Source organism: Cornus florida, unplaced genomic scaffold (genome assembly GCF_030987335.1).
Source record: "Cornus florida cultivar Cherokee Brave unplaced genomic scaffold, ASM3098733v1 CherokeeBrave_3.0.0_Hap2_Chr02, whole genome shotgun sequence".
In the NCBI taxonomy this organism is placed as follows: Eukaryota; Viridiplantae; Streptophyta; class Magnoliopsida; order Cornales; family Cornaceae; genus Cornus; species Cornus florida.
The window spans coordinates 25,539,061-25,555,456 of record NW_026775572.1 but is presented as its reverse complement, the minus strand read 5'-3'; the positions used below and the strand labels follow the sequence as shown (position 1 = coordinate 25,555,456).

Here is a 16,396-nt window from a genome sequence, read left to right as displayed (position 1 = left end):
ACACACACCAACCTCTAAACTCTAGATCTCCCTTTTGAGGAGTAAGAACCGGTACACACCCAAGCACCTCCACAATCTGAGAAGCATGAGCCGGTACTACAGCCCTTTGATTAGGTCATAGTGATTTCCCACTAAATAAGTGGTAAATAATTAATTAGAACCCTTTGAAGATAATAAATGCCAAACAACAAAAGATGAAGCCACAACCCTAGGAGGGAAACATCAGCATTAGGGACTAACTAACTATAAAACAGAAGACTAAACTGTAAAACCAATAAATGTCAAACTCATTCGGGTTCTGAACAATAGACTGGTAATTCCATGTTTACAACCTTATTAGGTCCTTCAAGTGCCATGATTTTCGCAATCGATCGAAGCTGGCCCCCAAGAAAACCGGATCCTTCAAGTGCCATGAGCTACAAATTGAAACAACTGTACGTTTTTTTTTTTTTTTTTTACCTCATTAAATAATTCAATTGTACTTACATTCAAATATAGTATCATAAAATGAACAAGCTGGTGTTTTTGTTCAGATTAAAACAACAAAGATGACTTTGAATTAAAAAAAAAAAAAAAAAAAAATGTGTTTGCACGTGCAGTACGTGCATGCGAGTGGGTTGAAACTTCTTCTCTCTGTGTCCTGGATGAGTGCATGCATGGAATCTCTTTTTACATGTTTCAGTCCTCCAGATGTCATGTAGCAGAGAAACAGAAAAGCCTCCACATTTTTCAATCAGCTTCAGTGTCTCTTAAATACTTCACAACAAACCAACCATTTAAGCCATCAATCAGTTACAAATTTAATATTTTGAACCCATATATTAAATTAGATAAGTAACAAATATATATATATATATATATATATATATATTAAAAATGAGTACTAGTAAATAAACCATTGAAGCTGGCCACAGCTATTATGGTGTGCTTCTAATTAATATTTTTTACATATTAATTGTACACCATTCAGTCAAATGACAATGCTATTCCTGCTGTATACATATCTGTTTGATTTCAAAATTAATAACACTTCATTTTATTACCTAATATTTGGGAAAATATATTAACACAAGTGCTCTAAATTAGACTTATTTTCCAGTCTAGAAATAAGTAACTGCGCGCCATATAAGAGTTAACAAAAAATAATTGTTACAAGGGCTAACACACACACACACACACACAGAGGCACACACACAGATGATAAATAGGGAAGTTGAACTTCACAAACCCTAAGTGCCTAGAAACCTAGCTAGCTAGACTGATCGAACACAAACTTTCATGTTATAGCATTGAGTTTTACAGTACCTTACCATAATGTCCAGCCTACATATATAAGATGATTATTTGAGTGACAAGAGAAAATCATCATCCAAACAGCCATTAAAAAACATCACATCAATTCCTTGTTCCCTTATAGCTAGGGAAAACGTGAGAGAGAGAGAATAGTATCAGATAGGAAAACAAACGAAAACAAAAACAAAAAACAAAAGAAAGATGAAAAAAAGCATGGTCAACATGGAAAGATATACCTTTCAAAGTCAATGGCACCTAGTGATGTAGTTTGTTGGTATTATCTAACAATATATGCAAAGTTCTGCAAACAAACCCTGCAAATGGATTATTTTTAACATGACCTAGGTTTAGATGTATGTATATATATGTGTTTGGTATATATACATACATATATATATATATATAGAGAGAGAGAGAGAGAGAGACGCTTGTTGAGGAGAATTAAGCTCCTGATCCCTTATGATCTAGGGTTTAAGTCTAAATTTTTTCACAGAACCCCAAAACGTCAAGAAATCTTTCAAAGAGACGAGATCGATCACCTTATATAGATGATCTCGACCCAGACAACATTACCCTCAATCAGATCTACACACCACACCACACACCACACACCACACACCACATATAATCTAAACTGATCTCTCTCTCACACACACACACACGCACTATATATATACATGAAGAAGATGGTTTGAGAGGAATGAAGCCTGGTCCGATGCCTTCAAAATCTTGAATGCGTCGAGCCAGACAACATCCCCCTCAAACACCACTCCATTTTTCTTTCTGCTAATTCTATACACGTTCACACACACTAACACACACACATATATATTCCAACCCACAAAGAATAACATCAACCCATGATCCTCTCTCTCGGCACAAAGCTTCGGCCTTCAAGGAGAGAGGGAGATGGGAAGCAAAACTTGCTACTAATATTCCCTACTTTGAAACCCTAGGCCACATGTTGCTTTAAAGAGGGAGAGGGGAGGAGAGAGAGTGTTTGTGAGTGTGTGTTTGTGAACAGCTCATTTGATGACATCTCAAACAACCAGAAATTTTGATAGGCACACCAATTCTTGTAGCGCGTGTCAAACGCGTTATTTTAAAAAAAATTTCTTTTTTAAAAAATAATCTATTTTATTTGAATTATAATTTAAATTCCTTCAACATTAAATGTATTTTCCCAATTCAATGTATTCAATGAATGAACTCAGACTCTTCTAGGATGGTGTTATTCATTTTGCTCTAATAAATTGAAATCAATCGAAATATCTTCAACATTACAATATTAACAATTGACAGAGAAAAAAAATATATAATTTGAACTTTTCATCACCGCGAAAGAGAAAAAATATTTAATTTAAACTTTTCATCACTGTGAAAGAGACAGTTGAGCATTTCTGATTTCGAACTTATGATCTTACTTACATATTATAATGGAACAAACTTAACGTTACTCCAAAACTCACTGTCAAGGGAGTGGCATGAGAAACAACTAAGAAAATTTAGACGATAAGACATTGGGTGCTAGGAGCATATATACCACGTATGTCATTAATATAACCAATTGATAAAAATACAAGAAGTAAATCTTGTTATCAGTATTTTTATAAGTAGGTGTGATACATTTTTTATTGGGTGAAGAATGCCAATAACTCAGTATACCCGTCGTACTCAATATCTATTCTTACTGTACATTCTTCAACAATTGAGTTTCATCTCATTTTCTCATTGCAAGTGAAGCAAAAGATCTTATATACTATTTACTATTTACCCAAAAAAAAAAAAAAAAATCCAACGTACTAAAGAGGATTAATCCGGTACTGTTCAAAAAAGTAAAAAAACCTCAAATTAGCAATAAAAAAAATAATAATAATAAAAAAAGGGGATAAAAATTTAAACAGGTGCATTCATACATAACTGAGAGGTGTGTGTTGTTCTTTATGATTAGCTTTTAACTCTTGGGAGTAGTACGTGTGCAGACCAAATCCAAAACTTTTTACTTATTTTCCTTTTAATTAACCAGATGCCTTAGCTAGAGAAATCCAACAGCTGCTTACAACAAACAAAAGTTGAGACTGTCCACGAGTAGGGTTTGGATATTCATTTTTTATTTTATTTAGGGTCAAGGTTAATAATGGAACAATCAGATTAGTTTGTCTATTGAAAAAAGAAAAAGAAACAAAGTCAGACTTAGCTTTTCTCTTTGCATTGAATATGAGAAAGATTCTTCTTTTAAAAACATTTATGAATTCATTGTCATATTTGTTGATCAAGTCCCACCGGCAAATCTTGGAGTTACTATAAGTATTAATTTATGATAATTAATGGTATGACACAAGTGGAAAGGCATTTCATTTAAAAGGGTCAGCGGTTCAAAACATAATCCATGTCATCCATCAAGGGTGTGATTGGATTTAGGATATTTGTTTATCAAATCAGATATAACGATTTAATTATTATTTATAATTTAATAATTAAAAATGACATGTTCATTTATTATTAATTCACATCAGTAATGAGTATGGTATTGATCTTAGGACCTAAGTATTATTATATTATTTATGATGGCCAAGTGTGGTGGTCGGGAAAGGTCGGATGGTTTTTTTTTTTTTTTTTTTTTTCTTCACCATGAAAGGTAGGATGGTTCAGACATGTCATATTGTAATTTTATACAAAAATCCTAATTGCAATCGTATCCAACCTAAAACATAAATGTACAAAGTGTCATCATTCAACATACCTTCTTTAAATAATGATCTCGTCCAATTGAAGTATGATAACACATGTAGTTTTGTTTTTGACATTAAAATTCAAAATAAAATAAAAATTACAACTCGGTCAAACACTTTTGATATTGAAATTAGCTAATACAAAAATATGTATCTCCCGTGGGCAATGAGAGTAGGTACAATAATAGTTGTGGCTATCATATAGCCGGAAAAAAAAAAAACACAAAAAAAAGGGTTTATGATATTTTGTTAGTAGTGGTTGTTGTGTTGGTACCGATCATGTCGTTGTACATCATTATGTTGGGGACGTACCAAAGTAAAATTGCTCCATCGTAACTTAGGGATTATGGGTTTAAAAGAGATTATTTTTTATTTTATTTTATTATTATTATTATTATTATTATTTTTTGCATGCTTGTAACCTAACTCCCTTAAATTTTGCGGTGATGATTGTTGGAAAATTTAAATAAATAAAATTATTTTTGTGATTTTTCTAAAATTATATTGTAATGCTCTAATTCGATTATATGAAGGTTGTTTTATTTATTTATTATTATTTATACTTTTTAATTTACATAGTGCGGTGAATATCTGACCCCTTAAAATGGATCAAAGCGGAGTTCTTCGAGCTTGGCAAACTACTTGTCAAGTTTAATGCTTATTTATTTGACTCGTTTAATTTAACACGAGCTCAAATTTGATACGAAAATAGAGTAGAATATATATATATATACACACACACACACATGGTTTTTTTTTTTTCTTCAATAAATAAGTATATTTATACATGTTTTTATTACAATGTTCTATCTAATAAGTTAAATCTTTAATCCCTTTCTTTACCAAGTGTTAATGTGCGATTGTTTTATTAGACATGCTTAAAAAGTAAATTTAAACATCAATTATTTTTAAAATAAGTTTAAGTTATACTCATTTTTTTTATTTTTATGGCCAACAAAAAAATGAAAAAAAAAATAGAGAAAAGAAGAATTGATGAAAAAATGAAAGTATAATTAAAAAAACAGCCTGTACTTTCACCGGCGATTGTCAGCGGGAGCGGAGGAATTGGGAGACCCGTTTATTCGCCGATGGCCTTTTTCGACGCCGCTAACTCCATATACGCGCTATATATCGGCGCGTGGAATAGTATCGACGCAAAAAGCTTAGTTTTGAAACCGTCTCGAAAGTGTAAATGACGAGCATGGAAGGCGCGTGATGCAACGGTGGGAAGCCTTCACGTGCTGGAATTTAATGCTGGTGTACGTTAACTTGTTGTACAGTTTGACTTGGGTCCCACCTGGAGGAGACAAGACAAAACCCACATTGACACTAATCAGTAAACTTGGTTACGTGTAACGATGTGGTTGGTTGACCTGAATATGGGACCCACTAACAGGTAATCATACGTTAATGATGATAGTAGATGAAGTGAGAGAAAGAGGTGGGGGACCATCATTTTTCTTGAAAGCCGAGAACAGGTCTTGTCAGACTCTTCATCAGAGAGGCGGTCTTTTGACTCACTGGGTCGACCCTCTCATGTCATTGAGTCAACCCAGTTACTGTATATGAAATAGAGGACAAGGCATCGAGAACGTCTCCGAAATTTAGTTGTTATATTTTTATACTAAAAATTTTCAATATTCATTGATGAGAAGTTTTATGTACATGGTTGTTATTCTCGGAAATTCAATATTTTTTCAAAATGATTTGGATACCACAGAAGAATTAGAAATATTCATTTAAAACCAAAATAGTAATAAAAAATTAAATTTTAAAAAGAAAATAAAATAATTTCAACAATTTTTGTTTTTGTGTATATTTTAAAGATTATATCCATTAAATATGGGAGTAAAATAAATGAAAAGAATATTAGTTAAATAGATAACACACACACACACACACACACACACACACACAGACTTATTATTATTAAAAGTACAATAGTTTCTATTCAATTTTTAATTAATTTTAAAAAGAGTTTTAATTTTTAGGTTATATACAATTTTGAGTTTCCATTTAATTTTTAATTAATTTTAAAAGAGTTTTTATTTTAAAAAAAAAGTTTTTAGAAGAGTTTATATTTGGAGTGCACAAAAATCCACTGAAAATCCAAACCGAACCGGACAATTTTGATTGGTTTGCTAATGGTTTGGTTCGGTCGCGGTTTTAAATTTGTGAAATCGTAAAGATTTGATTTGGTCAAGGTTTGAGATCCTTTAGGACTGAAGTAGACCGAACCGAACCGTTATGTTATATATATATATATATATAGTCCTTCAGTCCTATAATAAGTGTCCTGTTTGAGGAACCGTGATAAGTGTCATGTTTGAGGAACGGAGGGAGTATTTGTTAAATTATACCATATATACAATATAATATAATCCTACAATCCAAATCACTTAAAAGTTTGTAACAACTATCAATCCTATGGTCCACCCTTAATTCTCTTACGTCTTATCAATTTATTAGACGATGCTTTTATATATATATAGTGGTTGAATTTTGAATTGTGGTTAATTGTTTATTGTTGAATTAGTAATTCTAAATGTATTAGGTTACTAGCAATTCTGAATTTATTCACTTCAACTCCAGAACTGATAGAAAAGAATGATTTGAAAGTTTTGAGTATATTAATAGTTCTGAATGTGTTGGTATCTTGGTTTATTGTTGTGTATGTGAATTTTAAAATATGAATAATTCTGTAACAAGAAAGAAAAAAAGAAAAAGAAAAAAAGAAGAAGGAACCGAATCGAACCAAATTGGTTTTTCTAGATTTGGTTTGGTTTGGTTCCTTTGGTCAAATAGTTCGGTTTGATTTCAAATTTTATAAATTTGTTAGAATTGATTTTGTTCCAAAAAACTCTTAAACCAGTCTAAATCGAACCGTACACCCCTAATTTATATGGGGCCTTAGAGAGAGAGAGGGTGAAGACCCACTTGATCACTTGAAGGGGTATTTTATAATTTTAGAATAATTAATATCAACTTCTAATTTAACATTAAATTTTAAGATTAATTTTGTCATTTCATGATTATGATAACTTTCTTTTAATTCAGGGGTTTCTAATTTCACCAAATTTTATGCATAATTTAATTAGCAGAGCGTAGTTTAATGATTTTAACCTTAATAATTAACACCAATTTTTTTTTAAAAAAATTTCTACAAGGTTCGAATTTTTAACAAGAAGACTAAAGACTTTGGAGGAGTCATAATTAATCTCATTTGTTGCTATATGGGTAACTATGAATGAAGGTTTTGAAAGGGCAATTTTTTTATATGCAAAATCACCGTTAGTAACTACTTGGTATAAATAATCACTAATAAAGTTTTGGAAAAAATAAATGGGTCCCATCTTTACCCTGAATTTTGAAAACTTTCCTGCCAGTCTGAATTCGTTATCACAACGGGGCTGATCTTAATGGACCAACATTTTTCAGCCCGGTCCGACCCAATAATAATCTGGCCCAGTTAGGCAAATCAACATCCTGGTCAATGGTTGGGACCAAAAAGACTCCGACTAATTTTTACTTTCTTCAGAATGAGTGCGCTTGTACACAGTACGCTATTATGTTTGCGTGTAAATATTTATACATGTGTTAAAGGCCATTACAAAATTTGTAAAATAATAAAAAAGTAATTTCATAAGCACTACGAAATATGCTTGAATTATAAGTAACCTTATTTCTTTTATGTTAGGATATACATTATATTAGTAATAATTAAAACAAAAATTATAATATATATATATTTTAAAAAAAAATGAAGTCTCAAAAAATTTATTATATTTATTCTAGATTCTTAAAGCAATATTGTTCGTACATGAAATGATAACATAAAGAACTATGAAACGATAAACTTCTTAATTAAATAAAGTAAAACGAAAAGAGCGTCTATATAATTTGTGAATATACAATGTACGCACATTTAAACCAACAAACAAGCCAAATTATATCAAGATAGGGTTTTGAAGGACATGTCAACTAAGGACTAAGGCATAGAGAAAGTGCCCCCATTTTAACACTTGTTCTCAATCTATACATTAAATTTTAGAGCTTACTGTAATATGGATTTGAAGTAACAGTTGAAGGGAGTAATTTGTGCATTCACATATCTTCTCAAAGAAATTTTTACTTTTCAAAAAAACAAAACCCTCCTCCTTGATGTCTCTGAATGTGTAACCTGTATCACTTCATTCCATGTCCCCACTCATACAAACATAAACTAAGCAGCTCAGAAGAAAAAACAAGTGTGAAGACATTAATACTGTACCACTTCCACAATTAACTTCCTCTGAATCACATCCAGAGGAACTCTGGCCATGTATATAGAAGAGCGATCTAATGACCTGGCCTTTGTTATTAATCATTTCAAACCAATTGCAAACGACACTTTTGGCCGGGATTTGTTCTTGCCCAACAATTTCAGCTGCTTTGCCCGTTCTTCCTCCTCTTGCTGCTTTTTCCTACGCATAGCCTCTTCTTTTTGTCTTTGAATCTCTTCCAGTTCTCTGTAGCGTTCCTCCTCCCTACGCTGCTGCTCTAAAGCTTCTTTTCTTTGGGATTCTTCCACCCTCCTCCGGTTCTCTTCAAGCATCCTTTCTAGCTCTTCTTTCTCTTTTCGAGCTTGTTCCTATATGAAAATACAAATCATGTTGTCGTAATCAAATTAAAGAAAATAATAAACTGCATTGCTTTGGTTTATTTTGTTGCATACATCAAGAAACAATACTGGTCGGGTGCGTGTGCTCGTGTGGTGGTGGGGACATAAACAGCGCTCCAACTAGTTAACTGATCTCTCCACAAAAGATAATAAGCAAGCAACTATAGTGGTTGTGCCACAAGCAATCTCTTTCTTAACTAAACCTCATAAGAGCGCTCCTCAGGGAAACAAATAGGTAGAGGGATTAACAGTAGAAAGGGAATCTATCATAACAGCAATGCCCCTTGATACAAGGCACACGCAGAGCAGCCAGGTTAGATCAGGCAATTAGCTTTAATTTTGTTTTCGCGAAAACATGTAATACTTTAATCAATTATTAATATTAACACATTTTGAAACTTTTTCGGCTTCTCTGGAAGGCAGCAAATCCTGAGCTGTCCAAACCAAAATATTAATATCAACGCATTTTGAAACTTTTTCAACTTCTCTGGAAGGCAGCAAATCCTGAGCTATCCAAACCAAAATATTAATATCAACGCATTTTGAAACTTTTTCGACTTCTCTGGAAGGCAGCAAATCCTGAGCTGTCCAAACCAAAATATTAATATCAACGCATTTTGAAACTTTTTCGACTTCTCTGGAAGACAGCAAATCCTGAGTTCTTCATGGAAACAAATAGGTAGGGATTAACAGTAGAAAGGGAATCTATCATAACAGCAATGCCCCTTGATACAAGGCACATGCAGAGCAGCTAGGTTAGCTCAGGCAATTAGCTTTAATTTTGTTTTCACGAAAACATGTAATACTTTAATCAATTGTTAATATCAACGCATTTTGAAACTTTTTTGACTTCTCTGGAAGGCAGCAAATCCTGAGCTGTCCAAACCAAAATACTGTTGCTGGTGATTAATAGGATAGGAAGGTGAGGAAAAAAAAAAATTAACTGCATTATGCCCTAAACACCTAAAAGGGTGTTCGTGTACCACGACAAAAACATCTGTGTTGCAGTCAGGTGATTGAAAAGGTTAATGTTAAACAAAGTGAATTTGTTAGCAGGACTCTGTTTAAAATACTCACCTCTTTTTGTTTTGCCTCAATAAGAGCAGCGTCCTTCTCTTTCTCAAGTTGAGCTGCAACCTCATCAAGAAGTCTCTTCCGACCTTCGTCCAATCGCCTATGAATTTCCAGCTTGATCTCCTCAGAGTTCAAGCTCTCTTCAACTTTCTTTCTTACTGTTTCTTCCACTCTCTTTGCAGTTTCTTCTTCTATGAGCTTCAGTTCTGCCTCTTGTTGACGCCTGATTAAACAAGAGAGAGGTTAAGTAGCGAATGACCACCCATGCAAGGAAAGAACATTTTCGATTTCGAAATCTTTCAAGATGGATAACGGTAGAAGTGAACTGGCAACTGACATAGCAAGCTTTTCCATTTTTCTTTCTCTCGTTTCTACATAACTATAATGAATCACGAACTAACCTTCCATGTCGACAAAGGAACTAAATATATGCTTATAAGGCATACCTCTAACCGAATCCTGATCCAAACAAAAGAGTTTCAAAACTGGTGAATAGTAGATAAACGAGGCACCCAATTTCATCATCAAATATAACAAGTTGAACTATAGCAGTATCTTCCTTCAAAAAGCCTGTAGAGAAGAATGTCAAGTAACCTGTTGCAGTTTTATAACTGATCACCAAAACACTTCAATTCTTATATTGAAATAGAGTCTTTATAAAACAAGATTCTAAATTTCTTTATATATGTGGCCATAATTCTGTGTGTGTTTAAGTTTATGTGTTACAAAGACGACAAGAGAGCCAACAACTTCATTATTCAGTACACAAGAAACATTCTTAAGCCTTCACCAAGATTCTAGACGATTTAAAGAGAGCCAACTAAGGCAAACCTCCAGACACGATCATTTCAGTATTCATAAACCTCCAACTTCATTATTTAGAAGACAAGAAACATTCACCAAAATTAAGGATGGTGACCTCTTTCACAATCCTCTTACACTATAAATTGTAAACAGCAAGCGATCTTGATGGGCAATCACATAAAAAGCTGAAAACCTCTTCCTGACTTCATCAACTATTTACAAAATGAAACCTAGACTACTGGTCCATAGAATTTACGGCCTTTGCCTATTATTACATTTTAAGGAAATATGGGAATGGTCAAAATTGTGATGATTACAGACATTTTGCATCCAAAGAGACATCACAGGAATGAAAAAGTTACAGTTTATAGTGAACTGATAGTTTGGAAAAATAAATAAACTTAAGGTGCGTAGATAAAGAAATACATGATCAACTGAGCTTGTACTGAAAAATAACAATCACTACGCATCCCAATAGGACTGAATGAAATCACTAAGGTGCTCTTTGATAAAACTGAAAATTTTGAGAGATGAATTTTAAGTGCTGAAGTTTTTAAGTGGTAACTAAAAAGTAAATATTATTTTTTGATGTCTCTTTGAATTTTCAGCGTTAGCATTCAGTGATTAGTGATAACCCTGTCACTTAAAATTTCACTCCATTTTAAGTGGCGCCTACCGTTTTCAGTGACATTCAAATTGCGTTATCAAACGCACTTAAGCGCTGATTTGAGTTTTCAAACAGCACCTAAATGATATTTTAGGGAACTCGATAAATTAGTTCAAAAATCCCTATACGGAGAGAAGAAATGAATCCTAGCAAATTAAATTAAACATCTACCGGAATTGAATCTTGGTCATATTTGATTGGCTTGGTTGACAATATCTTAAACATGCTTCTAGGACCAAAGAAAGAACAAACAAACGAACCAACGGGCTTCTAGCCCAATCGTATAACCTCCCCATCCACAAGGAGCGGTGGAGGGGTTCGAGCCCGGAAGTGGGAAAAAGGTTTGAGTACAAACAAATGAAGGTGACAACTACAGCAAGATCAAACTAGAATCACCTCAATAAGCACTCATATAAAGAAGTTTAGTACAATATAAAAGAACAAAGGAAATCCAGTGTCACTTGGAAGAACTAAGCAATGCAAATATATCCTAAAAAACATTGGAGAAAGATTGAGGAAAGGGTGGGGGATAGTTGGATCAATAAATATGAAAAATACATGCCCAGTTTAGGAATAAAAAGAAGGAACACCAAATTGTACCACTTTTGAGTTTACCAAAGAAGATACAGAGAAATGCAACTCTTATTAAGAGTAATATAGCTAAAGAATGGATTTACAAAGCAAAGATTATATGATAAACCAAGAGATAAAAAATCCAGTTCATCTTCAATAAAGCTTTCATCCTTCTAGACAATAAGCAAAAGTCATACTGAGAAAATCAGCAAAGGGCATCCATGGGCATTAGCCCATGAATATGATGAATAGTATGATCTCTCCTCTGCAAAGGGGAGGTTGAGTGTTCCATCCCTGCTAGGGGCAATATTGTGGGTGAGTGTGTGTTTGCTTGAACTTTCCCACAAAAATAATAATAATAAAAAAAAAAAATTAAAAATAAAAAGTCAGAAAAGGGCCAAAGAATAGTAGTAAGGCGGGCAAAGTTCTAAAGAGTGAATACAACCAAGCATGTACAACAATTACATTTGTGACTATACAACCAATGACAACTTTTTCTCTCATCTCCCCATGAAGGCAAAAAAAATAAAATGGCCTACTTGAAATGAAACAAAAGAATAGAAGAAGTATTAGACAAAGAAAAGTAACATGGGTGTTAAAATAACTGGGACCCCTTTAATGTAAAATGCATCATCCGGAATATAAAACCCTAATTTGTTTGGGCACATTTGTTAAATAACCATCTAGAGTGAATAGTTGCTAAATCTGAGAACCTATTACCAAAATTCCATTGTCAATATATACTATGAAAAAACCACCTTTAACATGCGTGTGCGCGTTTGTTTTTTTTGTTTTTTTTGTTTTTGGGGGGGGGGGGGGGGGGGTTGGCGTTGTTGGAGTTCTTAAATTAAATACTGAGTAATGGCTTAACGAATTATATCAAAATCCTGACCGTGTTGACCGAATGAAATAGCATATTACTGAATGGCATTCTTCATAATTTCTCCTTAAAAAATTCTAGAAGATTGTCCACTTCCTCCCAAAAATGTATCTTAGAAATCCTTCCTGATTAAGAAATATGGATTGCAGTAAGGACTAAGGAGGTTACTTAATCATGTACAATAGAAATGTAGGTGTCTTCAGAGAAACAACTGGGTGGGTATGGGACCAGGCAGCACCCTTCCGACCCCAGCCCAAAGCGATAAAGCCTTCCAAAACCCATCACAGACTTGAGAAGGGGCAGTACAGGACATGACAGTAAACTTGCATAGGTTGGCGCGAAACCTCACTGGAAAATTCAACATAAAAAAACAACAGAAAAATTCAATCATGTGGCATGACAAACACACGGTAGCATGTTCATCCATGTAAAAGAGAAGTGGCAGAAAGAGTGGAAGGATCCCCTTTCGATGAAAAACTGAAGTCTTTAATTTCCCTTGATATTACAAGCTGAGACAAACAGTTTTAAACTTTGGTTGTTGCCAGATCACTAAACAGTACTGCTTCATTAAGTAATAATCTAATAAATCAATCAACATAATTTGTCGGAATAACCAAATGTTAATCAGACATTATTTAAGCTTTGCTCAAAATGAAATATTTGATTCCACATTAAAGATTAGTGAAGATGAGAACTTTTCATAAGGACTGAATTCTGGAAAAGCATAGTAAAACATTCAGATGAGCAGACCCACATAACCTTGTAATAACTTATACAAGCTCAATGTTAAGGTAAACCACAAATTGCATGTGTGTTCCACGTAGTGTCTTCAAAAGAGAACATGCAATCCATACTTAGTATCTTCAGAATATTGAAGAATATCCTGCACATTTATTTACTCTAAACGGACAGAATTTACCTCATAGAGGCATAAATTAGGCAAATCATCAAAGAAAGAACAAAACAATTGAAGCTGTATGCGTGCCAGGACACTAATAGATAGACGTGCCTTTATTAATTACCAAGTAAGGGAATCAAAAGCAAACACACATGAGCCGATACTTATTTCCTGAATGCAATCAAGACTCCAGTGGGATGTTAATACAGGTTCAAGTTTAAGCCATGGTTTTCCCTTCTAGCATTACTCTGTATGTCTGTGTACTGCGTAAATAAAATAAAATAGATATATGGATGTAACAATAATATCCAAGCATTTTTTTCTACAACAATAGAATATAAATAATGCAAGTTCCACGTAACAATTTCTACACCCCAGTAAAAGTCACCATGAATATGATTTATGTGATTCCAAACAAAGAAAAAAGCTAATATTTTGGACAATTGAACAAATATAGAAATAACTTGCATAAAAGAAAAGCGGTTAAAAAAAGAAAAAGAAAATAAAAGCACTAAAATAAAACAGGATACTAACATTAAGGGATTAAAATACCTTTTCTTCTCTTCTTCATCTTCTTTTCTCAATTTTTCACTGGCATTTTTGCGATCTGTTGATCCAATACTTGGAGTGGAAGATTTACTAATAGGAGACAACGAAGTACTCCTACTTTTTTGTCTTCTATGACGCCTTTGTGTTGGAGAGCGACTTCTACGCCGTTTTAGAGTTGGGGAACGACTTTTGCGGCGTCGAGGAGAAATTGAACGACTTCTTCTCCTGTGTAAGAACATAGAAAATATTAAGCAACAACTATAATTTTGGGCATCATAGATTATACGTTATCATCATGGCCACCCACCATCCAGCACGGGGAGATAAAAATTCATGCAGTTACCTCATACATTGCTAAGAATATACAGTGCTCCATCTTTTTATCACAAGAAACCGCCTAACAATCGAGCAACGGATAGGACACCCATCGGCACCATTTCTTTTGAAGGAAAGCAACTGCTTTCATTTACTTTTTAGTAAAAAGAGGTGTATACTATCTTGATCATATAACATTCTGGATGTTTTGCTCAAATATCTCTCTTGGTATTGTTCCAATTTTCAGTACAAAAGATAAATTCTCAAACTCAGATAACCTAACATTATGGCTTAAAAACCGAGCAGCACAATCATGAGATTGAGGAAAGAATGGACAAAAACTCGAACAAAGTATGACGGTCATCAACTGCAAGCATATAGATTATCATAGTCCCAACGAAAGTGAAAACTCTCAGAGCAATAAGATGTCATAAGCAATATCATTAAGTACACAACTTGACCATCAACATTCATCTGTTAGAACATGTAAAACAAAGAAGTCAATGTAAAACAAAGAAGTCAATATTATAAGCAATTATGATTCAAAAGATCATTTATGATAAAACCCAAAATTCAGAAAAGAAACTGTCTAACAAACCTAATTTAGACCACTTTTGATCATTTATGATCATTTATATGATAGTGGGCTTAGGCGCGATAAGATTGCTCTATTGTGACTCAGAGGTCACTGGTTCGCAAAGGAAACAACCACTCTCTCTCCCGATAGAGGTAAGGCTACGAACATCTAACCCTCCCCAAACCCCAATGGCGGGAGCTATTTTTTAGGCTGCATCTACATACATATATACATCAATTTTCTAGGTTTTTATTTTTTATTTTTTAACAGTAATCAATTTTCTAGGTTGCGTCTGTACGTGTGTGTATATACATATATAATAAATAGAAAGTAATCGGGTATCACCTGCTATGTGAATACGGGGAAATGCTTCTATCTCTTCGACTTCTCCTGTTATACCTGTGCCCCACAGGCGATGGTGATCGCGAATACCTTCGCCGGTACAACGGCGACCTTGACAAATCCCTGTCCCTAGCCATCTCTATACCAACATCACCACCACCCACGACTGATTATACAACACAAGCAATATCACCTGAAAAATCAAGTTTCGATCAATCTGTGAAATAGAATATATTGGGGCATATATGTTAAACACCCCTAAACTTGAAGTTCATTATAATTTTCTCAGGAAAAAATGTCTCTTTCCGTCAAAGCAAACAAGCTTAGGGAAAACTCTTAAAACCCTTAGTCGGAATTACCTGTCACGACAATCCGAGAGATCTGTAGACGGCGATCTTGAGAGAGAAGGGAAGAGCGGTGGAATCTAAACCCTAGATGGAAGAGGGAGAAGGGAGGAAAAAGGGTTATTGGTAGTGAGTCGCGTGACGAGGGATTTGAAGGTATATTTGGCTTTTCTTTGGTGTCCAAACAGCAGCAAAAGAAGACGAAGATGGGAAAGGACGGAAATTACCTAGCGCTAATGTGTGACAGGAGTCCAATTTGGATGGGTCCTACCCATTTTAACCTAAATATAACTCAATTTTTCTTACGTTTGGGTAATTATTACTGTATTTTTTAACTAAAAAATCTGAATCCAAACTTAATTTGAATTAAGCTCTCAATAAACAATCTAAATCAAATTCAAATATTATATATGTATTACATGATTGGAGAGTTAATATTTTCGTTCTGAAATGATACTCAGTATTTACTTTTATAATATTATATTTATAAATAAAATTATAAAAATAAAATTTAGGTTAATTTATTTCAATGTAAAATATTTTTATTATAAATTTTTTTTTCAGGTAAAAAATATATATATATATTTTTCTTTTTTTATGTTTTGGAAGTCAAAACTGAGCTCAAGTGATGGAAAGTGAAAAATAACTTATGAAAAATTGTTAGATAAATTATTATTATTAAATTTTA

At 33.5% G+C, this 16,396-nt stretch overlaps 1 protein-coding gene and 1 long non-coding RNA gene across 4 annotated transcripts; both read right to left on the bottom strand.

Annotated features, from left to right (window-relative positions):
- Positions 1-559: 559 nt before the first annotated feature.
- On the bottom strand, positions 560-2,325 carry LOC132294359 (uncharacterized). Its single transcript, XR_009478041.1, has 2 exons — positions 1,530-2,325; positions 560-756 (listed from the first exon to the last, which is right to left on the bottom strand). It is a non-coding gene; the product is annotated as an uncharacterized LOC132294359 (long non-coding RNA).
- A 5,734-nt stretch (positions 2,326-8,059) lies between these two features.
- LOC132294357 (uncharacterized protein At1g10890) lies at positions 8,060-15,903 on the bottom strand. Of its 3 annotated transcripts, none has more exons than XM_059792179.1 (5): positions 15,724-15,903; positions 15,368-15,557; positions 14,134-14,355; positions 9,763-9,982; positions 8,060-8,655 (listed from the first exon to the last, which is right to left on the bottom strand). In XM_059792179.1, the coding sequence occupies exons 2-5, from the start codon at positions 15,499-15,501 to the stop codon at positions 8,389-8,391; spliced, it is 843 nt and encodes a 280-aa protein (XP_059648162.1). In that variant the 5' UTR covers positions 15,502-15,557; positions 15,724-15,903; the 3' UTR covers positions 8,060-8,388. The 3 variants fall into 3 exon arrangements, with proteins under 3 accessions (XP_059648162.1, XP_059648164.1, XP_059648163.1); XM_059792181.1 differs by lacking the exon at positions 15,724-15,903 and adding an exon at positions 14,474-14,919 and having other exon boundaries at positions 15,368-15,508; XM_059792180.1 differs by lacking the exon at positions 15,724-15,903 and having other exon boundaries at positions 14,134-14,919; positions 15,368-15,508.
- Between the last annotated feature and the right edge of the window lie 493 nt (positions 15,904-16,396).